The following is a 25,963-nucleotide window of genomic DNA, read 5'->3' as shown; positions in this document are numbered from 1 at the left end:
TAATGCCCTGTTCGATTCCTGCAAACAGAATTCAAAAAGCTTGCCTAGTTTCGGAGATAATTTTTTGGGTGGTTTCCATTAGCGGAGATATTTTGACGTCATAACTTTTTTTCTCGGAGGAATTTTCAAAATCGGAGATGGTTAATGTCTACGCAGGGTATTTTTTACATATATATGCCAAGTTTCAGGAAGTTTCGATGAAAACTGTAGGCTGTGAAACAAAAAAGTCCACAAGAACAACAACGTGAGACTTCGAGATCCTCCAGGAGGATCTAAAAACACAAAGGGTTTGGAAGAGATTCCAGGAGGACACCACAACAAAATGTCTACAACTGGAACCTGTCCGGGATTCACTGACAATCCTTCAAGGACACCTTCGAGGAAAAGATGCTACCTGATACGGAACACCTGCAGATGTTCTGACACCTCAACCTGAAAACGTCACAACTTGATCCTCAAAACATGAACGTACAGAACGAAGAGACATTTTAAGTCCTGGGAAGACCTCGTTCAGCTTCTCATAATCCCGAAACAACGTGTGTGTGTGTGTGTGTGAGTGTGAGTGTGAGTGTGAGTGTGAGTGTGTGTGCGCGCACGCGCACAAAGGCTCGTATTGTCTGAATGGTTTAGATCTGAGGGTCTTGAGTCTGAGCCCCTGTTTTCCATTGAATCAACACCGTGTGGGGTTGACTGAGCTTGTCATCCTTCTGAGGTTGGCGAAATGAGTACCGGTGTACTGGTGATAGGGGCACTGCATCAGTGGCACAGCAGTGCCCCCCAGAAAAAGATGCAACCAGCAGGCACAGGTTGCCTTGTTCTACCTTTAAAATGTTGAGAGCATGCACACTAGAGGTGCAGAACTTTAAAAATCATCCCTCTGAAACTTCATTGATGACAAATTCGATGATCACTCCATGTGGAGGGAACGCTCAGGTAGGTCGCGTCACGCTATTGGCTGCCGTCGGTACAGGTGAGTCATTGCGGACCAATGGGAATCGAACGATCGCCCGAAATTCTCCACATTACCCTGCGTGTTGAGGGAGACGTTGAGACAGACACGAAGTACACACAATCGTTTTTTTCCGTTTAACAAGTCGAGCCATGTCGTCATAATCAGTCGTCATAATGAAATTTCCATTTTGCAGCAAAGATCCACAGAGTCGAAGAGCGGACGTTATCCCTCGGCGCTCGTCTTTGGGACTTCTCGCAGTGCAACCGAGTCCCGGTGGGGAGACCCACTGGAGCGAAGGAGAGGTCGACCGTTTCTGGGCCGTGTTCTGCTCTTACCTGAGCCACCTGCTCGCCGGAGAACTCCACCTGCCTTGGCCCAGCCTGGAGGTGGTGGCGCCTCCAGACTGCGTACGCTCGCTCGATGAGAGCATATGGCTGGGGGTGCGCTGTCCGCTCTGGCAAGGCCGGTACAGTCTGGCTGTGGCTAATTGGCGCCTTATCTTGAGGCACTTTGGGGCTGAGACCTTGTGCAAAAGCTGCGCCTTTCATGTGCAACCCAGCGACGAGATACAGACGCTGCGGAACATCTTCAAGCGCAGAGTCCCACCTGCAGTGTGGCTGTGAGTGTATTTTGTCCTAATCTGTCCCTAACAAGGGGATCAGAATGTTGAGGAGACAGACAACATGATTACAATTTGTCTTAACTCTTCTTTGTTTTGTTTTGTTTTTTTTAAAACCAAACAGACACGCACACTTTCTAAAGTAATAGAAGCTGATTATGTGATAATTGAATATATTTTTCAAACAAGGCAAAAGGTATAGTGTAAAAGGTAAAAAGAACTTCAAAGTAGGCCGAGTCAAAAGTAAAGGTCAAAGGTCAAAAGTCTAGTGTAGTAGGCCAAGTCAAAGGTCAAAAGTCTAGTGTACATAGGCCAAGTCAAAGGTCGAAAGTACAGTGTAGTAGGCCAAGTCAAAGGTCAAAAGTCTTGTGTACATAGGCCAAGTCAAAGGTCAAAAGTGCAGTGTAGTAGGCCAAGTCAAAGGTTGAAAGTCTTGTGTACATAGGCCAAGTCAAAGGTTGAAAGTCTTGTGTACATAGGCCAAGTCAAAGGTCAAAAGTCTTGTGTACATAGGCCAAGTCAAAGGTCGAAAGTACAGTGTAGTAGGCCAAGTCAAAGGTCAAAAGTCTAGTGTACATAGGCCAAGTCAAAGGTCGAAAGTGCAGTGTAGTAGGCCAAGTCAAAGGTTGAAAGTCTTGTGTACATAGGCCAAGTCAAAGGTCAAAAGTCTAGTGTACATAGGCCAAGTCAAAGGTCGAAAGTCTTGTGTACATAGGCCAAGTCAAAGGTCAAAAGTCTTGTGTACATAGGCCAAGTCAAAGGTCGAAAGTACAGTGTAGTAGGCCAAGTCAAAGGTCAAAAGTCTAGTGTACATAGGCCAAGTCAAAGGTCAAAAGTCTAGTGTACATAGGCCAAGTCAAAGGTCGAAAGTCTTGTGTACATAGGCCAAGTCAAAGGTCAAAAGTCTTGTGTACATAGGCCAAGTCAAAGGTCGAAAGTACAGTGTAGTAGGCCAAGTCAAAGGTCAAAAGTCTAGTGTACATAGGCCAAGTCAAAGGTCAAAAGTCTAGTGTACATAGGCCAAGTCAAAGGTCGAAAGTCTTGTGTACATAGGCCAAGTCAAAGGTCAAAAGTCTTGTGTACATAGGCCAAGTCAAAGGTCGAAAGTACAGTGTAGTAGGCCAAGTCAAAGGTCAAAAGTCTAGTGTACATAGGCCAAGTCAAAGGTCAAAAGTCTAGTGTACATAGGCCAAGTCAAAGGTCGAAAGTGCAGTGTAGTAGGCCAAGTCAAAGGTTGAAAGTCTTGTGTACATAGGCCAAGTCAAAGGTCAAAAGTCTAGTGTACATAGGCCAAGTCAAAGGTCAAAAGTCTAGTGTACATAGGCCAAGTCAAAGGTCAAAAGTCTTGTGTACATAGGCCAAGTCAAAGGTCGAAAGTACAGTGTAGTAGGCCAAGTCAAAGGTCAAAAGTCTAGTGTACATAGGCCAAGTCAAAGGTCGAAAGTGCAGTGTAGTAGGCCAAGTCAAAGGTTGAAAGTCTTGTGTACATAGGCCAAGTCAAAGGTCAAAAGTCTAGTGTACATAGGCCAAGTCAAAGGTCAAAAGTCTAGTGTACATAGGCCAAGTCAAAGGTCAAAAGTCTTGTGTACATAGGCCAAGTCAAAGGTCGAAAGTACAGTGTAGTAGGCCAAGTCAAAGGTCAAAAGTCTAGTGTACATAGGCCAAGTCAAAGGTCGAAAGTGCAGTGTAGTAGGCCAAGTCAAAGGTTGAAAGTCTTGTGTACATAGGCCAAGTCAAAGGTCAAAAGTCTAGTGTACATAGGCCAAGTCAAAGGTCAAAAGTCTAGTGTACATAGGCCAAGTCAAAGGTCAAAAGTCTTGTGTACATAGGCCAAGTCAAAGGTCGAAAGTACAGTGTAGTAGGCCAAGTCAAAGGTCAAAAGTCTAGTGTACATAGGCCAAGTCAAAGGTCGAAAGTGCAGTGTAGTAGGCCAAGTCAAAGGTTGAAAGTCTTGTGTACATAGGCCAAGTCAAAGGTCAAAAGTCTAGTGTACATAGGCCAAGTCAAAGGTCGAAAGTCTTGTGTACATAGGCCAAGTCAAAGGTCAAAAGTCTTGTGTACATAGGCCAAGTCAAAGGTCGAAAGTACAGTGTAGTAGGCCAAGTCAAAGGTCAAAAGTCTAGTGTACATAGGCCAAGTCAAAGGTCAAAAGTCTAGTGTACATAGGCCAAGTCAAAGGTCGAAAGTCTTGTGTACATAGGCCAAGTCAAAGGTCAAAAGTCTTGTGTACATAGGCCAAGTCAAAGGTCGAAAGTACAGTGTAGTAGGCCAAGTCAAAGGTCAAAAGTCTAGTGTACATAGGCCAAGTCAAAGGTCAAAAGTCTAGTGTACATAGGCCAAGTCAAAGGTCGAAAGTGCAGTGTAGTAGGCCAAGTCAAAGGTTGAAAGTCTTGTGTACATAGGCCAAGTCAAAGGTCAAAAGTCTAGTGTACATAGGCCAAGTCAAAGGTCGAAAGTCTTGTGTACATAGGCCAAGTCAAAGGTCAAAAGTCTTGTGTACATAGGCCAAGTCAAAGGTCGAAAGTACAGTGTAGTAGGCCAAGTCAAAGGTCAAAAGTCTAGTGTACATAGGCCAAGTCAAAGGTCGAAAGTGCAGTGTAGTAGGCCAAGTCAAAGGTTGAAAGTCTTGTGTGCATAGGCCAAGTCAAAGGTCAAAAGTCTAGTGTACATAGGCCAAGTCAAAGGTCGAAAGTACAGTGTAGTAGGCCAAGTCAAAGGTCAAAAGTCTAGTGTACATAGGCCAAGTCAAAGGTCGAAACTACAGTGTAGTAGGCCAAGTCAAAGGTCGAAAGTCTAGTGTACATAGGCCAAGTCAAAGGTCGAAAGTCTAGTGTACATAGGCCAAGTCAAAGGTCGAAAGTGCAGTGTAGTAGGCCAAGTCAAAGGTCGAAAGTCTTGTGTACATAGGCCAAGTCAAAGGTCAAAAGTCTTGTGTACATAAGCCAAGTCAAAGGTCAAAAGTCTATTGTACATAGGCCAAGTCAAAGGTCAAAAGTCTAGTGTAAGTTGGCTGAGGTCAGGTCAACGTGACTTTGGAGGGTGGGTTACCCGAAGTTCATTTTAAAAGGTTTTAAAATCAATCAAGTCAAACCAACTTCAGCTCACTATAATCTACATCATCATCTTCCACCCAGACACAACCTCCATTCCTATTCAGAACAATTCATCTGCCTGTATCCCAAGACCCGACCCAATGCTGTACATACAGCTTTCACTGTGACCGCTGCAATGGAGTGGAACGGCATACCCTCTTCATTCACATCAGCAAATTCAACTGAACAATTTAAAAAAAAAAACTTATTAAAACTTGTTTCCGAAATGAGCATTGTGATTGTATCGGTTCTACCTTTTCATCAAGGTGGTATTTGCATTACAGGTATATGATTAGTAAGATTTTTTTTTGTAGTGACACTCAAACGTTTTAGTGGATGTAGTTGAATATGTTAAAGTGATCATTATTAATATTGTAAGTGTTGTAATCTGTAATTTTGTTCAATTAAATAGAGCACATGTTAAATGCAGATATTATTCCGTCAAATATCTCGATGCATCATGCATGTCCATCAGGTAATAAAAGACTGTTCGATTAACGAGACACAAAAACTGCCCTTTCCTGCTCAGCCAATGTCTACGTACCTATGGAAGGACAAATCGTAAAGCCTACCATCTGCGATATGCTTCTCCCCTTGACCATGAGTGACGTCATTATATGTTGTGATTGGCTTTTCAGAGCTTGTCTCACTCATTCACTCGGAGTGGGGCTTGAAGAGGAGAGGGTCAAACTGTTTCACTGCAACACAACAACAGATTAATACTAGCACATAACACCAGTCTCTTCACCGACAGGAATATAAAAGGGGGAGGAGAAAGAGGGGGAAGAGTGAGGAGGTGGAGGGGAAAGGAAGGCAGACATACGGTGAAGCGTCAATTCATACCGCTCCATCAAAATGATTCTACATAGAATAATAGTGAAGATGGAAAAAAAATAATGTCTGAAATCCATTTTCTACTAGTCATACTATAAATACTACCCAGAGACAAACACCGCCCGTCATGTCTGGAGATGAACACAGCCCAGAGACAAACACTGCCCGGACACATCCGGAGACAAACAAACACGGCCCAGACAGATCCAGAGACAAGCACGGTCCGGAGATAAACAACGTCAGGACATGTCCAGAGACAGAAGGAGAGGGAGAGACAGAGGGAGAGATGTGTGGAGGGTGCTGCACTGTTTTAGGAGGGGGTGTAGAGTGTAGATGGGACAGAGAGAGATTGGGGTCAGACAGGGGAGTTAGCAGAGAGAAAATGTTATGCTTTATGAACAAAACACGCACACGCACACACACACACTGACATTCGTTCATATAAACTGGATAATATATCGTCAGGCCTTACACACCGACAATTCCTGTGTTTGAAAAATATTTAATACTACAGTGAGAATGCATAATTATCTTTATCTATATAATTACATGCCTGTTTGTCCGTCCGTCCACCTGTCTGTGTACAACATTCCGTTCCATCCATTGGTTGGGCAGTTTGCCTGACTACACCCACAATTTCAACATTAAAAATAAATAAATAATGCGACCACCATGTTGGTTCAGAGCTGTCATCTTCACAATTGCCATTCCCTCCCTATTAGTTTTTCTTTGTGTAAAACAACCAATGCAACTGTTAAAAGTATCATCAGATATCGAAAGGTTGAATCTGATCGGCATCACAGGGCATGAAGATCACAGTACATCAAGGTCTCAGCGATCGAGGAACCGGTCTGTTGTCCAATTACAAATAACTGTGCCATTCTCTCAAGCAAGGCTTTCATCGCGTAGGTTATGCAGGTCATTGCTATTATTTCCGACGATTTGATCGTAAATGACTCGACCAGAGATCAGAAAACCCACGTCCTTATAAAAGGTCATTGTTGTGAGAAGTTCCGAGAATCACATGACATTCTGAAAGAAAACATCTGTCATCATTTACTTTTGATGTAGTGTTTATAATATATGCATCAGGAAGGAGATAATTGGTTTCAGGTCGTTAATAAGCACAATTAGGCTGCTCATGGTCACTTGAGATTGCCATTTCATGGAGTTTCCGCACAACTTGTGGGATTGTGAGTTGAACAGACGACCGTGATGGGTTTCTGCGAAGTTGGAGAGAGCATGGTAGGTGAGGGGAATGTGTTCAATATTCTGCTGTTTCAATGAGGTAATGAAGAAATATGGTATGATCGATGTGGGAATGCCAATTGCTTTTATGAGTGAGAGAAGGGTGAGGACAGAGTTGGGGGTGGAAGAGCAAAGATTGGACAGAGTTGGGAGGGGGAGGTTGAGGCGTTGGGGAGTGAGGGGATTAAGGAGTTGTGGTGGGGGTGGAGAGGGGGTTTGAAGGCTTGGGGTGGGGGAGGGGATTGACATCTTCAGGTTGGAAGGTGAAGGGAGAGGACTTGGGTTTTGTGAGTGGGAGGGGGGAAGAGTTGAGGACTTGATGTTACAATTTACATTACAAGGATGTTCCACAGGTCCTGACGAGTACGTTTTATCACATCTACTGTACTTCGTCAGTGTGATTAAGGAGTTCTGCCCACACAGCCCACATGATCATTACACTGCCCCTTTGGGTTGTAGGCTCTGGAAGTGCCTGTTGAAGATCTCTCTCCCCCCTCTCCCTATGTAGTATTCAAAATGAAAGTAACAAGGGGTTTCCAGGTGGCGAATGGTTCAGGATGTTCACACTATATAACAAAACTAGAAGGGCACTCTTCGACGTCACCAGATATGCCTCCATCCACATTATACATAGTGGTACCAAGTTTGATTTAAATCCCTGAACCCAGATTCAAAATACTGAATTATTCTAACTGCCAGACCATGCAGTTGATCAGGTTGAAATTTAAGACATATTCCCCATGACTACGAGATCATAACTGACGTTTCACGTCGATTGATGAAGCGGTTCAAGAGAGATAAATTTTTTAAGATTTTCGGTCAAACCAATATGTCTGCCAGACCATGTGACCTATTACTTATTCATGAACACCCTGGTATTCCCAAGGATCGGGGAACATGTGGGTGTAGTTTCCCCTCGATCTGTCAAGCCGTTCTGGAGAAGAAGATTTTTAAAGGTTTACTCTTCAAAAAAATCATAGATGCCAAAACAAGTGACCGATGACATCATCAACTTTTTCTACCCATACAATTTATCCCTAGTCCCTCAAAATTTTTCAAACTAATCAGATAAAGCGTTTGACGTATACAATAATGACGTCATAATAACTATGACAAAAAAAAAATCACACTTGTTTCCCATGGGGAGTAAGTACTTCACATGGGCCAAGTTTCAATTTTTTCCATGTAGCAGTTTCAGAGATACATAGGTCCAAATTTTCCCCTTTTTTCCAACATGGCTGCCACACCACGTGACCTATGACATCAGAATTATCGTTAAAACATTCCACATGCGCATCCGCACATATGGTGAAAATTTTGTGTCAATCAGATAAGCGGTTGCAGAGAAAACGAAAAAATTACCGCGGACGTACGAATAACCTGAAAGCATAATTCCTCCGGTGAATTAGTCAGCAGAGGCATAAAAAGAAGGCTGATGGGAACAAGTCACCTTTAAATGTACTATCTCATAACAACCCTTTGATTATTCATAAGGAATAAACAAAGGGTTGTTATGCGGTAGCACATCACTTTGCTGATGACTCCACCCTCTGCCATACCATCTGCCATCCCTCAGATCAGCAAGCAGCAGCCTCTTCACTCTGCAGATCTGGATAAAATCACAAGCTGATCAAACACGTGGAACATGTATTTCAATCCCGACAAATCTCACACTCTCACTTTGTCTCTCCGAAAGGAATGTCTGGAACTCCCCCCCCCCCCGCCCCCCACTGACTTTTCAACGATTCTCTTGAAGAAATCCTTTCTTTCAAGCTTCTGAGTCTCACTATCTGTCATCATCTTTCCTGGGAAAGCCACATTTCTAAGCTGGCCTCCAAAACCAGTCGCCGACTGGGCATCCTCTATCGTGGAAAGTCCTTCCTTGGCACACCTGAGTTCCTGACCGTGTACAAAGCTTTGATCTGTCGCCTGATGGAGAACTGCTCTCTCCTCTGAGCTGGAACTCCTGCCTTTCACCTTTCTCAGCTTCACGCTGTGGAAACCAAGGCATTAGTATCATTGGTATCTCCCACGATGAGGCTGTCTTTGGGTCTCTCTCTCTCTCTCGGGAAGGCAGGTCAGTGGTCTTTCTGTATTCTACCGTCCTCTCTCCAGCCTATACCCCACTCCCCCCCCCCACCCACTGCTCTGACTGCGATATGTCCCCCCCCGCCATATTTCAGCAAGGCGCTCAAGGTCCGCCAGCAACCCCCTTGTGGTAAAACTACCAAAATTAAGAATCACTGCTCACCTCCACTCTTTCATTTTCGTTTTTCCCACCTTTGGAACAAACTCCCACACTCTTCAATCCCACTCTTCCCTCCAAGTCTTCAAAACAGCTGTTCACTACCATCTCTTATCTTCCCCCATCCAAAACCATCTTTTCCACCCTCATTAATCCACCTCTCAACTTCCCTATTTTCCTTCCTGAAAGTTCCTGTCGTGTGAGGACCAGAAAAGTCCCTGTAGTGTCCATCTTGTTTACCCCGTGTTCCCTGTGCCATCCCTTTCCCATCTCTTAATGTTTCTATTCCCCACTGTTTTGTGCTTCCCTCTCCTGCCCCTCCCCGGTCTGCTGCCCCCCCCCCCGGTCTCCTGCTTCTCGTTACACGTTCTGTGTGTGTTCGCAATTATAAGAGCCTCGACATTGTATATGAAAAAAATATATATATTAAGGACATGTGAATGAGTGATAGATTTATATAAATACCGCAGCACTTGAACTTTTACACATGAGAACAAAATAAATAAATAAAAAACACATTATGAGGCATGTACACTGTGCAGCCACAGGAGGTTGCAATATTAACTGTTAAAAGCTGCTGCCCTTGAACATGCCAGAGTGAAACATTGTATAACGTTGAAAGCTATGCTGGCAGATTGAAACAGTCAATAACAAAGTTACACTGAATTCTGTCCTGGAGGTTGATACAACATGGACAATTGTATCCAGATTGTTTACAAAGTGGAGTACTGTAAGTATGCATGTATCAATACAAATTGCAGCTTTTATTGTTTTGTTTAGGTATCGACTTTCAATCTGACAATCTTCAGGACGCAAGTTGTGTGAGGGACAACCAAGACATCTGGCTCCCACACTTAACCCTACGGTGCACGCCAACGCGACGTTTGCTCAACACAAGAACAGCTTGCTCTAGCTCGAGAATGTATTTCTCCCAAAGACGACGGTACCAGGAAATGCAAACCGAAATGCACGGTGACCCGACAACTGCTCAAGCCATGCACGGTTCGACGGCATAAAAAAATTACATCTTCCTCGCTTTGTCACAATGTTAAACAAACATGGTATATACCGTACAAATGTGCATACCGTATGTGGTGGTGGTGCAGAGGAAAATACAAGCTCTTGCGAAGAAACTGGTTCGGCCGAATTAAAAACACCATTTATTAACTGTTCACATGTGGTGAGTCTGTGCCATACGGTGGCACGCACGACCGGTGTGGAGTCAAAATATCAACTCGCGTCTCCACCAGGGAGTCGATAAGTCATGACAGACACTTCAACTTTTTTCAGGGGAATTATCAATGTGGAAGAAAAATAATTATATTCATGTATTCTCAATTATATTCCCTTGTTGAATTGTTGCTGGTACTTTATCAATTTAATTTCTGTACTATAGTTGAATTGGCTGTCCGTAATGTTTCCCTTTTCCCGACAGTCTTTTGACCTACATATTGATTAAAGCGATATGTTACTACGAAGAAAGGTTATGCTCGCTGCATAGAAACAGGGTGACCTGGTTGTTAACACTGCAAACTTTTGTCATGAGTGTGTCATACTCTCCCCTCCCACCCAAAATGGACACGTATTGCAGTTGTGAGTTCTTTTGCCGAGTACCTATCAGCTCATCCTGTAGTTGAATTGCCAAATGTCTCACCCTCCCATTTTTTGGATGTCAAATTGTGTATTAGAGGGATTGCTTCAGGCTTCTGTTTCAGTGAAGTTCATTCGAATGTTTCAGTGAATCGTTGAATGTTCTTCCTCCGCATATACGAAATTAAATATTCTCCTTTGGTATGCTGATCCATCATGTGGGGAAAAAAAAATCGAGTTCCTTTCCACCAGACCAACAACAACGCTTTTAAAGAATTCTGGCATTCAGACTCAGAAATGTAGTTTTCATTGCGAGTTTGCATGAGCGGCCAAAAGCTCGAGTTGCATTCCTGCATTCCGTTGCCTTAAGGCATCCGATCTCATTCTGCTATTTGCCCTTTAAATATAGTCTAAGTCATGGTTTTGTTTAAGTTTGTTATTTTGACGTATTTTTCTTACTGGTTCAGAAAAACACACAGAATATAAATAAATCCACAATTAAATCACCAAAGTATTTTGTCACTTTATTGTTGTGGGCGTAATACATCCTATGCATTAAATTTGAACGCAATCTCAACGAACGAGGTGAACAACAAAAATAAAACAAAAGCAGCAACTGGTTGCTTGCCCCTCACTCCGTTTCTTCTCCCGACAAAGTTAAATCTTTAATTTTTTTTTACTCAAGTGGGTAACATGTAGGGTGGCTAACGATACAAATACATTAAAGTACATACATCATGTTCACACACACACACACTGCACATCCTGCAAAGTCAGGAGGTAGAGCGGGATGGTGAGAACGGATGGCCACGCACACGGACTCCACCCCGACCCCAAAATTACTCCCTGTCGAGCAGGATTCGGGAATTTGGGAAACGGGATCATGTGGGGAACAGCAAAAGAGCAGGCAGACTGAGGTGCTGAGAGTAAGCATAGACAGAGGAAGTGAAACAAGATGGGGGAATTAAAGAACTGACTTGGGCTGTTGAAATTTGAAGGGGAAGACGAGGTAAGTTGGGCGAAGAGGAAAGGAGGCGGATAGGGGGAAATCGGGAGGCTGATCCAGAAACGTCCCTCGTGACAGTGGGGGAGTGGGAGGGAGGGGGTTCGAGTAGCCAGTGTCTCATGCCACATAGGTGTACACCTTGCGGTCGTCCGGCGTACGTGCCAGGTACTCCCGTTCAATCAAGCCTTCGATGCGCTTTTTGATTACAATAGGGCTTGGCAGGAACCGTGCACGTAATTGCTGCGTCACCTAGGGACAAGGAAGGTGTGACCGTCAAAGAGCATCATAGATAGGGAAGTCGGCATTACAGGGGTAACGAGCAATGACGATAAAGCCTAGTATGCTGAGAGTAAGGAATTATTAAGGGAGGAAATGCAAGTACCTCCGCGACAAGTACGTTGTGCTGCATCTTCTTCCGAGATTTCATTATGCGTACGATGGCTGCCTCAATCTCGTGCTTGCGGTCATCGTCCACTTTCTGCCGGGTCTCTTTCCGCTCCGGATCCGTCTCACCCTGCTTTGCCGCCACTGGTCGTGGAAGGAAAAAGTAAGTAATAGCACGAGGGCACTGTCTGCCAAATTTCACAAAATATTTTAACGCATACTGGATTACAACATTTGGTAGTTGGTACCGAGACCACAAAAGAAAAGAGTAGAGAGGTTATTTACACAAATGAGCAATATCAACTTTCTTACTTTTGCATTGTGATGACCCTTGGACTTGAAATGATTTAAACTCTTTCACAAGACAAAGACTTGACTCGTTTTTACTTTTTGCTAAAGGTTTACATACAGCATCCTCCTCCTCAGCTGTTATAAGCACACACACGGTAAAACGGAAAATGTAAAAATAAAAGATTAAAAAAAACAAAAAACGATTGATGTTGAACTGGATAAGTAATAATTTAACTTCCGAGCCTGGGAGGTTGGTGGTTTGAACCTGCGCCGAGGCATAGCAAAGATGAAACATGATATGTGCTGCATCCTTGCGAGATGCTCAGCATTTAAAATGGATAGAGTACGAACAACCGGAGCCTGGTAATACTAGCACGTGCGTTGATGTGCCCAATGGCTTTATCCTGCGTTGAAGTTCCTTGTAAGGGAACTTGTAATGACAAAAAGTGAAACAACTGCTGGTTTTGCAACATCTGAACAAAGTAATTTGAGGCGGCTTTGTTCATTAAAAGCAACGTCTTCAAAATCCTTGAAACAGGTCACATAACCAGTAGAATCAGGGGAAGGTATTTTATCAACGTTTGAGCTTTTGTGTTTGTAAACCAGCAAACTACCTTTAACATTATTCTCCGACTAATTAAAAAAGAAAATGGATGGACAGATGGAAACATACACACAAGTACCAGGAGGGAGGGACATATTTCGAAATACATTTTTTTTTTTAAAGTAGTTGAGATTGGGAGGAGAGCAAGGACTTATTAAGGGAGGAAATGCAAACGCGTGAGTAAAAATTAAAAAAACATTTGGACACTTTTACACGTGAAATGTGTACATGGCACAAAAGATAAAGTTGTTGCAAAGGTAAGGAAAGTGGAAGGAAAGTTAGCAAAGGCGGCAAAGTGTTGCGAAGGATTATAGTATTATACAGTCGTACACAGTGTCATCACGGGCATTTTGTCACAAAACAAGTTTCGAGAAAAGCGGGCGCATGAAGAATGCAGCCGCAGAGTGTTTATAAACGCACAAATTGAGCGGAACTAAACCGAAATGTGGTTCGAAAACGTTGCAGGATAAACTAGATCGGCACGTGGTAGAGTGCATACCTTCGCCAGGCTGAACAGTTTACGTTTCGTATCCCAATGATAGGACGGATCTGGATCGAAACCAAAAATATAATTGGCTTGTTCTTGCCACCAACTCATCCACAGGTTTTTGAGATATTGTGCGATAGATCGTTGTTGACCTCATTTCTCGATGGTGAAGAAGCACTTGAATCGTCATATCCGGATCTTCACCAAAATCAAATCAATTCGTCCCTGTTACACACCAAACCTGTCCACCAATTTTCGGCCAAATTTGTCTAACTTTTTGATATATACTGCTTACAGACAGACGGATGCCTGACAGGGGTGAAAACATAACCTCTGTTCACCTTCGGTGGCAGAGTTAACAAGTTCATAACCCCGCTATTCGCAAGGGATACGATCCTGAAAAATTCCGCAAATGCCGATGCATTGTTTGTTTTTTTACATGGTCGAGGCTCATGGAAGAGCAATTACACAGAACAAATCAGAACACAACATGAAGAGAGCAGCAGGAGAAGGGGGACACACCAACAGCAGGGCAGGGGGAGAAAGTAGACGGAGACGGACAAACAAGGGATGCAGGTAATGATGAAGGGTAACGGAGAATGCAAAGGGTGGACAATTTGGATACATAAGGAAAATTATGTTTGACCAGTTTGTGATTTTGTCAAGGTCCGAGGAGAGGGAAGAGGCTGCTGCTTGTCAGAAGGATGAGAGACGTCACAGGAGAGAGTGGAGTCATCAGCAGAGAGATAAAGAGGATTTCCCAGAGAGTCGGCGAGATCATTGATGAAGATTAGGAATAATATAGGGCCTAGAACACTGTGTTGGGATACCCAAGCCTTGACAGGGGAGAGGAGATGAAAGGGTTCCAATGAGAGCCACACATTGACTATGAGAGTGGACAAAGTCAGCAATCCAAGAGTGGAGTTGGCCTTGGCTTCCATTCCATAGGCAGACAGTTTGGAGAGCAAGGCTGAAACGAGCAGGATGCGAGACTGCATCAAAAGCTCGAGATATGTCCAGAGAAACGGCCCTGGTCTCATGTTTGATATCAAGGGCCTCCACCATTGTTGGGAGAGTAGAAGAAGCATGTCCAAGGAAGAGTGACCAGGTCTGACTCCGAATTGATGATCTGAAATGAGGCTGTTGGAGAAAAGGAATGATTTTTTTTTTGTCAACTGCGATGGATTCCATAACCTTGCTGATGATTGGGATTACAGTAAGCTAATTGGGCTGAAGTTAAGGGGATCCGTTTTTGCACCTTTTTTATGATGCAATGTCATGATGTTGCGGATGTCCAATTTCCCGGGTGGATATAGGAGACCTGTCCTGAAGTGTTAAATAATCAATTAAAAAATAACCCGGTGAATATGTGAAGCGTGACCGTAGAAGCAGGTAACACACTATGACCCGCGAATGCACGGGATCCACGAATAGCGAATCGCAGAGTCCGACAGTATTGATACGTACAACAATTAAATACAGTTATGTAAGAAACATAATCTACCGAGAAAATACATGATATTCCATGGCAGATCAGACCATATTTGAAGTGCAAGTGTTTTGTTTTGTACGCATGCCCATTAAAATAAAGAGAGATTTATCATCGGTACTCATCGTTGGGCTGATGAAGGTCACTCTGTGGCCGAAACATTGCACTTTATGAGCGTTTTGTTTTGTTTTTCTTTAACGGAACCCCAAGTTGGTTGTGCGGAGTTCTTCCCCTTGCAGTTTTTACAATTCCCGTGATTCTCGACGAAGTAATGATGTCATCAAACCTCAGGTGCACAACATTTGATTACACACCTGCAGATAGGTGCTTTTGTAAGTCGTTGACAATGGTAAACCTTTCTGTACTATTATTGGGTGTATTAACAGAGATGACCGATATAAATTAATTTCATGACATCAACTGCCAAATTCGATAACCGGGGTGAACCCCCCCCCCCAACTATCGCAAGGAAAACGGCGCACCTTGTTGTCATGCATAAATCGTGACGACCCAACGGAAGAAAATTATCGTTATATTTTATCTACATCTGCTCAGACCATTCAATGAAACGTACGAGGCTAAAGCTACCATACGGCAAAATTTTTGCGATCAAGCAAGTGTGAACACTTTTCATTTGTATGCACGTTGAGAAAAATATCTGAGCAATACATGGAACATGAAACATATAAAGGAGCTCTACAATAGCTTGGCTGTACAGATACCGATCCATTTGAGTGACGTGACACTCAACAGCGTGCAGATTGATACATTGCCTGGATATTCCTGCTTCGAATAAACCCACCGAGTAGCTTCATTGAATAGAAGAAGTACGGAAGACAAAATGGGCCAAAGCCATGCCGTGCAAGACGAAGATCATTGTGAACATTAATGGTCACAATCACGCACCCATCGAGATCCAAATTGATGATACGCTGTGGATCCTTTATAAGATCACAGTTCATCGAATGTACAGGTGTTTGTCACAAAGAGCAAATAATTAATTAACAACATCGGGTTAAGTTGCCATTTGCGGAGGTATTCGTGTCGCACGTCCATCGGAGAGATTGCTTTTTCGGCATTAGTGTAGTTCGCAGGTTTGTTTGAAAAGTGAAACTCAGTCAGCTCGTGAGATTTTCCTTCAGAAACACAACTCGGTATTATTTTTCATAAATAATGCGTGTAACATGTATTGCCGTGAGGAAGCTCATGCCAAAATACGCGACCAATAAGAATGCACTGATATGTGAGAAGTTATCAAACACGGACTTGGAAAAAAAACCCACAATCTCTTCTAAAACTAGAACGGGCACTCATAGAGCGCATACCTTCGCCGCCACTACTTTTTTTGTTCTTGGTATGAGTGTGGGGAACTGGTTTCATATGAATGGTCTTATGACACAAACCACATATCTATAATGTCATGACCCCTCCCCGACTTTCGGGGGCTACGGACTAAACAACAATCAACTCACGTCGTTTTGGCGAGTCTTCACTCGCAAGCTCGGTGAATACAACGTTTCAACAAGAGAAGGTAATCTCGTTTTCAAGGTCGTGACCCCCCTGACCTTTGACCCCTAACCAGTAACAAGAGTATGGGCGTCATTGTGTCATATTGCATATCACAAGATGAGGCGTTGACTTCTGAACATTTTGGCGTTAGTTGCATGCAAATTGAATAAGAATTGACCGTATTATCGTAAAAAGACGATTTTGACCTTTTCGTGACCTTGACCTTTGACCCGAACGATCCCAAAATCTAATCGAATGCTTCCTGGCTAATAACCAATCATCCCACCAAATTTCATGCAATTCGGTTTAATACTTTTTGAGTTATACGAATCATAAGATTACAAATAAATAAATAAATAAATAAATAAATACACGCCAACCAAAACATAACCTTTCGCAGAATGCGAAGGTAACAAAACAAATCAAAAAGCACCTTTTGCAGTTCCTCAAGCCAGGTAAATGTATTATTGCCATTTTAGTGACACGAGCTGTATTTCAATTTGCCAGATTCAATTTTCGTTCACTCCTGGCAATTTAACGATCGATGACGTGTTGCAATAAGGAAAACGGTCTGGGAGTTCAAAACTTCATCAACGTATGTAGGATGACGGACAGTACCGGGGCTGGCAGGATGGCCAAAATGTACAAACACCTGTACTCGCTTCTGAGCCATCCAGCCTGGGTTCGAATCTTAAGCCAGCTATAAACCGTCACCCTGGTGTTTCTCGTGCAGGGCAAATGTAGCAGTGTGTGTGCCGTCCATTGTGGAGACGTTAAGCCAGAGGACCCATCTGCTAGCACTGGTTGTTGTTGGAAATAAAGATCCCACGATGTCTTTCACAAAGAGTAGGCGTGTTATTACTGGCACCTTGGACAAATTACAAACTTGTGCAATCTTCGGTCGAAAGGTCAGGCCTGGCCAGCCAATTTGTGATGACATGGGGCCCAAAAATGTTCCTTGGCCGACCCCACAAGAAGGTGTGAATAATTGGCATCATTAAAGAAGTGGGAGGAGGAGAGGATGTTGATATAAAAGGGTTCGAGATACGTGAGCAAGACTCTTCTAAATGGTTTCAGAGGTGAAGTGCAAATATTGAAGTGGTGAAGGCAAGATGACGTGTAGTAGTTGACCTGTCTGTATTTTGACGCGGTGTAGTTTGGACGTGAACTGGTCATTGACCGTGAAGGAGTGACTCGCTTCCATCTCTTTACTCTTGGGTTCCTTGGTGAGGACTCGCTGTGTGGGCTTCCCACAAGCAAGTGATTGTAGGGCCCTTACCAGTTCCTTCTCGGGTATGTCAGTCTCCTGCTGAATCTCCTACAGACAAATGGAAAGACAAGTGTAAAATGGAATCAAAAACAGCGACTTGAGAAAATAGTTTCAATCAATCGAGATTTAAAAAACAAAAACAAACAAAAAAAACAAACAAACAGACAAACAAACAAAAAAACTAGAAGGGCACACTCCGCTAGGCTGAACAGTTCACATTTTGAATCCCACTGAAAGGCCGGATCTAGATCTGGACCTAAACCAAAATAGAATTGGCTACTTATTATCACCTACCCAATTCATCCACCAAGTTTTGCCATAATCCATTCATAACTTTTTGAAATATCATGATCTGTATAGTTTTTGGCCCCATCTCTCAATGGTGAAGAAAGAATCACTTGAAAAATTAAAAAACAAAATTTTCGTATCCGTATCCAGATCTTCACAAACCCAACCTGCCCACCAAATTTCATCCGAATCCATCCACAACTTTTTGAGACATCCTGCGCACAAACAAACAAACAAGATGTCATGCTGGGCACGAGACTTGCGAAATCCATGAAACAAATTTGACCTCAACAGTAATTGCTCGTTGAATTCAGTGACCTGAAATATAAATCCTCTTCAAATTTTAAAGTAAACTGGATGAAAATCGAGGATTTTAGAAATTGCTCCGACGTTGTTGAACTTTGGCCGAGGCTGACATCAAAAATAATTGGTGTTTGAATTCAGTGACCTGATATGCAAATGCTCTTCAAATCGGATGAAATTTGATTTTAGAAATATGACAAAGTTGTCGACCTTTGGCCTATGTTGACCTTTTGAGCTCAAAAACAACAAGCTTTTTGCTTATGACCAACTCGACCATTTTGTGAAGTTTTGTGAAGATCAGTTTAAAAATGTGACCTGGAGACGATTGACCTATAACCAAACAGACAAACAGAACAATACACTCGACGAACCAATATACTTGAAAAAAATTTGATTTTCACAAGTAACAGACATGGGGTGAAAACATGACCTCCATCTACCTTCGGTGGCGGAGATAATAATCAAGTAAAAAAAAAAACAAAAAAAAAAACCTTTATTAACCTCAAAGCAAGATTTCACAAACACCCGATAAATCGCCCTTTTCTGTCCAACAGCAGCATTAAACCAACACAAAAGCATCAAAAAAACTGTCTTTCGGCCTTAAAAAGAAAGCAGCAATTGACTGCACACGGTAAAACAGCGAAAACAAAGCATTGCATCTGTGCATCGTTCATTAATCTTATTAATTAAACGAATGGAAACATCATGAACTTCATGGTTAAACAAACTATTGATCTGCAGTCGACCAAGGCTTAAAAGGCGTGCGGGACACAAATCCAGGATTCATTCTCCCTCGGTATTTCCAAGGTGCAAACCATAAAAATGCACACCAATAAGAACACCTGAAATTTTGCACACAGCAATTCCAAGGAGGTTTTGTGTGCGCTGTACACCATTACGTGTATTGCAGATTCAAATGAATCTGTCCATGGAGTTGGAGCCATCACTCTCTTTATTTGGTTGTACGACAATTAAAACCAACATTCATTAGCAATCTCTCGATTTACCAACACTTTGTTTTCTTGAAAAGTGGTTTGTCAATCGGAAGTTCGTACATCGGGAGTGATTTTCCCATAGATATCATATCACGATATCACGAGGGGATGCATTCCTTGGTGTTTTTCCCATTACAGAGTGACTGTGCATGTTTTTAGGATTTTCACAACATTGGAAGGTGTCACAGATTGAGCATTTGGCATGATCTTTTCTTTGTTATTGTGTGTATCGCAATCATCGTTGCATGTGATCTTGACCTTGCCAATGCAATATCCGTAAGGTGGGCACCAACATCAAACTTTCTTAGAATTTCTAACTGAATCACTTTGCGATCTTTCTTTCCACTCGTATCACTTACTTTAGCACTTATCTTCCTTTTAAGAGCCGTCGTTCTGGATTAAAACAGTAATGCACAAAACCGCTTAAACCGAGTCAATAAAATGCACCAGCACTGCACTTCAGCACAAATGCGACGACGTCGAAGTGACCGAAGGAAGTGACACTCGAACATCATTGTCCAAAATATCAAAGTCCACGATCAAAGTTTTGGAGCAAAAGTTCATGAGGTCATATTTTGAATTTTTACTTGAAAACTGGATTCACTGAGGTTGAGCAAAAGTTTGTAAAATGTTGGATTTTGATGTCATAAATCCAATATTTGGTGTCAAAAATCTTTGTACGCAAGGTTGAAAGTTTGTGAATTGGGAGATTACTCTACTAATGCTGCTTTACTGTGCATTGGGCTGAGTATCCTGCGTCGGAGTGGCGACCTGTCCAGGATTGTGTCCAATAGCCAAGGAGACTGCTAAGGCAGCACCAACGCTCTGCACAGAGTATGGTCCCATGGATGGATGGGCTGAGTATTGAGGCTGTACTCAGGGGTGTTCAGGGACTTATGACGACTATAGATGTAGAAACAAAATTAAATACAATTAGAGTGAAGTCGATGTTAAAGTTAAATACCACCAGGAATGACCCAATATCAAATTTGGAGTTAAGAAACACAAAACAAAACTTTTTTCAAGGATAATCAGGATGTTCTAAACCCATGTGACCCTAAGTCCCCACCCCTTATGGCATGAACCGGGGGTCAAATCCAATAAATCGTTACATATTTAATGAATCCCCCAATGGTGATGGCATGTACAAAGTTTCATTCGAAAATGTTTTTAAATGTGCCGCAAATTGCATTTTTTGATATGTGACCTTATGAACCCGATCCAGGGATCCAGGGATCCAGGGGGCAGGGCCAAAAATGATACTGCTCTCGTACCTTTTTGCCATGTGGTGATCATAACTACCAAGTTTGGTGAAAAACAACTGTTAAGGAGGACAGACTGAAGGAGACGGACAGACAGACAGAGCAGATAACAATATCCCCCATTTTTATCTAAATGCATGGGGATAACAAATTTTTGGATAACACTGCCGATTGGCTCAAGGTAAATGGAAATCATTCCAATACACTACATCATTGTACATTGTGCTCTTCTGGGATCCTTCAGAAAGTCAAGACGATGATGAACAGATTAAAAATAAACAAATAAATAAATAAATAAAACATCGAGAGATAGGTTTACCTGTAAAAAGTATGCCAACTAACTCGATAGACGTCGAGATGAAGCCGTTTTAGAAAATGGTGGTGGATAGACATCACACCAAGCCTGTATTTTAAAATCGGACAGCGACACCACACTTGCTAAGAAAAAGGGATTTGGCGACAAACAGTCATCTTGTTGCTTCATATGCAGAATTCTGCAGCCACAAAGCAATTCTTCAAAGGAATCATCTCACAAGTTTCCCATTGTTTACCTTGCTGTACCTTGCCCTCTGCCATCGCACACGTTAGTCTGGTGTATATATATATATATATATATATATATATATATATATATATATATATATATATATATATATATATATATATATATATATATATATATATATATATATATATCATACCAGCATTAATAAAAAACAGATCACATCTTATATAACACTGAACAACAAATTTCAAAAAAATTTTTTTACTGGAGATGTGTAAAGTGATTAAGACTAATTTGGGTACGCTGATTTCAAAAATCATAACCGTTTTGCTGTATCACGTCAGGATTTTCAGGAACAGAAATATTCCCATTGCCTAGAAGTCAGGATTTCAATGAAATTCATATATGTCTTTAACATGTCTATTTCGTACAATTGTTGTTAACTTGTGTTATATTTCTTTCTTTCAGATAAAGATGAGTAGGCGTTCCTGTACCAATCATCCTGACAACTTCTGTTATGTCTGTGGTCGGTATACCAAAAAAGATCAACAGCGAAATATATCTACAGCAGTGAAAATGAAGGCCGCCTACTTTCACTACTTCGGGTGTAAGGTGGGGGACCAAGAACAGAGCTGGGCACCAGACATCTGCTGCACAAGCTGTCACACAACCTTGACTCAGTGGTTGGTGGGCAAGCGCGCGAGCATGCCATTTGCGGTGCCCATGATATGGCGTGAGCCGCAGAATCATCATGATGATTGTTATTTCTGCTGCACAAGCATCGCCGGCTTCAACAAGAAGAATAAAGGTCACATCAAGTACGCTGACTGCGTCTCTGCTCGTAAACCTGTGCCTCATGATGACGAGAACCCCGTTCCAACACCTCCAGCTGATCAGAACATAGCTGTAAGCAGTGGTGAAGAGGATGGTGATGATGAACCTTGGAACCCGACACTCAAGAATCACACCTTCTGAACCAGGGAGACTTAAATGATCTTGTAAGAGATCTCTCGCTGTCAAAGGCGAAGGCAGAGCTGCTTGGATCAAGGCTGCAGCAGTGGAATCTACTTGAACCTAACACCAAGATATCCTTGTTCAGAGCACGTCACAGAGACATGGCTGAGTTCTTTGAGATGGAAGACACGATGACATTCTGCAGTGACATCAACGGTCTGTTGAAAGAACTTGGGTGTGATCACGATCCTGCAGACTGGCGCCTCTTCATCGACTGGGAAGAACAGCTTGAAGGCTGTTTTGCTCCACAATGGCAACGAGAAACCATCAGTCCCACTGGCTCACGCGTTCGGCATGACAGAGACCTATGAGACTATGCGGCAGCTGCTTGATTCCATCAAGTACAATGACTTCAACTGGCACATCTGCGGAGACTTGAAAGTGGTGGCGCTGTTGTTAGGGCTGCAGTCAGGCTACACGAAATACATGTGCTTCCTTTGTCTCTGGGATAGCAGAGACGACAAGAATCACTGGACGAAGAAAGATTGGGAAGAGCGAAAAGAGCATGTACCTGGTCGACACAATTTGAAGCATGTCGTCCTTGTCGACCCAGCCAAGGTTTTCCTTCCACCACTCCACATAAAGCTCGGCTTGATGAAAAGTTTTGTACGGGCAATGGATCTGAATGGGCGTGGGTTTTTATACCTCAAGGAAAAGTTTGGCAACACCTTGTCGGAGGCCAAGATCAAGGCTGGTGTCTTTGTTGGACCGCAAATCCGACAGATTATGAAGGACCTAAACTTTTCCGACAACTCTAAACCCCAAAGAGCTGGCAGCGTGGAGGAGCTTCAAAGCTGTGACGGACAACTTCTTGGGGAACGAGCGCGCGGACAACTATGAAGAAATAGTGCAGCAGCTGCTGGAGTCCTTCAGGAAACTTGGCTCCAGGATGTCCCTGAAAATCCATTTCCTACACCAGCACCTGAACTTCTTCCCTGACAACTTGGGAGCAGTCTCGGACGAGCACGGCGAGCGATTCCACCAAGAGATTTCACTCATGGAGACGCGTTACCAAGGGCGGCACAACCCGAACATGATGGGCGATTTCTGCTGGTTCCTGCATCGTGAAACTGACACAGAGCAGCACAAACGCAAAGCCAAATGCCTAAAGCATTTTTAATTACATTCTAGTGGAGTTTTTCTGTAATTTCTATAATTTTGAAGCATTCATGATGAAATAAATGAATAAATGAATTTTTGTAAATTTCATTGAAATCCTGACTTCTAGGCAATGGGAATATTTCTGTTACTAAAAATCCTGACGTGATACAGCAAAACGGTTATGATTTTTGAAATCAGCGTACCCAAATTAGTCTAAATCACTTTACACATCTCCAGTAAAAAAATTTTGTTGTTCAGTGTAATCAGGATGACAACAAAAAACAAACGACCACACATTTAATCCACAACAGTAGGGAAAGAATACTGGTTCTGGCTCACTTTTCCCCATGTAAATGAATGGGGGATTTTCAGCCATGAAATTTTTCTTTTTTTTTCCCCTAAAAAATAAATCCCCTTTTTAGCCCAAGGTATATTTATTTGTCTCCCCTTTTAACCTGGAGCCTGGTGTTGGCTTAGTGGTTAGGGTGGCGGCTTGGGATCCCAGGGTCCTGAGTTCAAATCCCGTTGGCTGCTGAATTAACACCAGGGGGTTGACTCAGCCTGCCATCCTTCCGAGGTCGGCGAAATGAGTGCCAGTGTACTGGTCCTGGTGTATGCCCCGGTTAGAATAGGTGTACCATATCCCTGTGTGTCGTAAGAGGCGACCAGGGTTGGTGTCAGGAAGGGCATCCAGCCATAAAACATTGCCTCAAGAAAAAGCCAAACCCCTGCACAGCAGGGAAAAATGGCTGTAAAAACGGTCATTTTTTTATTTCCCCTTTTAACCTAGGGGCTCTCTATTCAAATAACCCATACAACAAGATAAAGATTTGTTAAAGGTGATTCGAAAGAAATATCTGAAACGCCTAAGCCCCGGGACACTCTTTATCAAATAACCAATGCATATTGTTTAGCTCACTCATTGAACCTATAAACATTTGTTCATTCTCAAATTCCTTCAATAGTTTAATTTTCTTTGCACAATAATCCCCATCTAAAATATTGAAAAACAAAACATTTGAATCTTTATATTTTTTAAGATACCCCTTTTGTGCCATTACGAAATGATAAACTTCTCTTAATGATCTCATCTGACCACCTCCTGAGTTGCAAATCATTTTTGTACATAAACCATGCCAGAAAAAAAGTTTTGTTTCAAATGTTTTCAGTTCATGCCGTGAAAATGAGGAAGTGTTTTTGACACGGCCGTGCTGTGTGAATGAGGAAGTGGTTTTGGACTGTCATGCTGTGAAAAAATAGGAACTATTCTGTGAGACAAGGTCTCGTGTTTATATTTTATCTCAGAACACGAACTGAAAACATTTGAATCAAAACTTTTATGGCGTGGTTTATGTCCAAAAACGATTTGCAACTCGGGCGGTGGCCAGATGAGATCATTAAGAGAAGCTTGTCATTTCCTGTGCCCACACCCAATGATTAAGCAATTTCCTCATCGTTGCTTTATAAGCGGTTCGCCAGACAAAGTTTCTGCCAGACGGGATTTCATTTTTACAACTGAGGCATGGACGATATTTCTTCCGATGAAGCCAACAGCCCACTACAGAGTTGGTAAGTTTGTGTATGCTTTTCTCTTTGAACGATGAAGCAAATGATTATTAATTAAATCATGATAATTCTGATATATATATATTTTTTCCCTGACAGGGCATTGGAAGAAATTGAGTTCACATATCACGACGTGGTTCATGAAATTAATACTCTTATTGAAGAGATCAATGATTTTAGAAGAGAATTGAAAGACATTTTCAATGAGTGGCATGAAGTCTTATCACGTCCTCTCATCTCGAAGGAATTAAACCAATGGTGAGACACGTGTGTGTGCCTCTCTCTCTGTCTGTCTTTCTACCTACCTCTCTCTGCTCTTATTGAAGAGGCCAATGATTTATAATGACTGGTCTCTGATCTCGAATGAATTAAACCAATGGTGAGGCACGTGTGTGTGTGTGTCTATGTGTGTGTGTATGTGTGTGTGTGTGCGTGTGTGTGTGTGTGTGTGTTGCTTTCCCTGTCTGTCTCTTCATCTATACCCTTGACTTATTTTTTTTTTTTTTTCAGCACTATCGCACAACATCAGCTGTTGAAGCAATCTTGTACAACACATGATTTTCTGGAGGTAAATATTTCTGAATTATTATTAATATCACTCGTACAACACATGATTTTCTGGAGGTAAATATTTCTGAATTATTATTAATATCACTCGTACAACACATGATTTTCTGGAGGTAAATATTTCTGAATTATTATTAATATCACTCTCTCTTTAGAATGTCGCCTTATGTTGGTTGCATCATTAGTTTGGACGTGGTTTTGTCAGTACACTGGAATTCATTTTATTGACCTTGAAAGGATGACAGGCTCCTGGTGTGTTAATTCAGTGGTCAACGAGGCTTATTCATATTACCATGTAATTATCTTTATAGAACCTAATTATTATCCACTTTTTGTTTCAAAACAGAATATGGTGTCTGAGTTTCGAAATCACAAGGCATCTGAAGAAGATTGCTGGGAAAGATTGTACATTCTCGCAAATGAATATTTAATATTTTCAATATTAATAAATTATATTTGTTTTGTTTACAATTACTTGATTCTGAATTACAAGAAAAGAATAAAAGAGATGTAAAGGGGGGGTTGGGGGGGAGGGGTTGGGGGGGGAGGGGGTAGCTGCGCTCCCCCAATGACCCATCACCCCCTCCTCCCATCCCTCCCCTCCCCATGTGTGTGGGTGGGGAAGGGTGGGGGTGGGATGAGGGAGGTGGTGGGTCAAAGGTGGGGGCGCACAGGGGGGATGAGGGGGTGGGGCTTGTGTGGGCGGGGCTTGTGTGGGTGGGGTGTGTGTGGGAGGGGCTTG

The 25,963-nt window shown here is 42.5% G+C and overlaps 2 protein-coding genes across 2 annotated transcripts in view; one reads left to right on the top strand and one right to left on the bottom strand.

Moving 5' to 3' along the window:
* The first annotated feature begins 882 nt into the window (after positions 1-882).
* The window catches only part of LOC147013590 (uncharacterized), a 64,498-nt gene continuing 39,417 nt past the window's right edge, over positions 883-25,963 (top strand). Inside the window, exons 1-2 of the mRNA XM_085855516.1 lie at positions 883-1,571; positions 9,771-12,133. Of these exons, the coding sequence (XP_085711642.1) occupies positions 1,126-1,571; positions 9,771-9,789 (465 nt within the window). The 5' untranslated portion in view covers positions 883-1,125 and the 3' untranslated portion in view covers positions 9,790-12,133. The remainder of the gene's footprint in view (positions 1,572-9,770; positions 12,134-25,963) is intronic.
* CUL3 (cullin 3) overlaps positions 11,091-25,963 on the bottom strand; it is an 82,881-nt gene continuing 68,008 nt past the window's right edge. Inside the window, exons 14-16 of the mRNA XM_085855504.1 lie at positions 17,482-17,668; positions 11,969-12,114; positions 11,091-11,835 (exon numbers count right to left, since the gene is read on the bottom strand). Coding sequence (XP_085711630.1) covers positions 11,704-11,835; positions 11,969-12,114; positions 17,482-17,668 — 465 coding nt within the window. The 3' untranslated portion in view covers positions 11,091-11,703. The remainder of the gene's footprint in view (positions 11,836-11,968; positions 12,115-17,481; positions 17,669-25,963) is intronic.

This window comes from Eptatretus burgeri, chromosome 14 (assembly GCF_056783735.1).
Source record: "Eptatretus burgeri isolate ZD-2024b chromosome 14, Ebu_testis_v1, whole genome shotgun sequence".
Classification (NCBI taxonomy): Eukaryota; Metazoa; Chordata; class Myxini; order Myxiniformes; family Myxinidae; genus Eptatretus; species Eptatretus burgeri.
The sequence above is the reverse complement of the archived record's forward strand: the minus strand, read 5'-3'. Positions and strand labels throughout refer to the sequence as shown.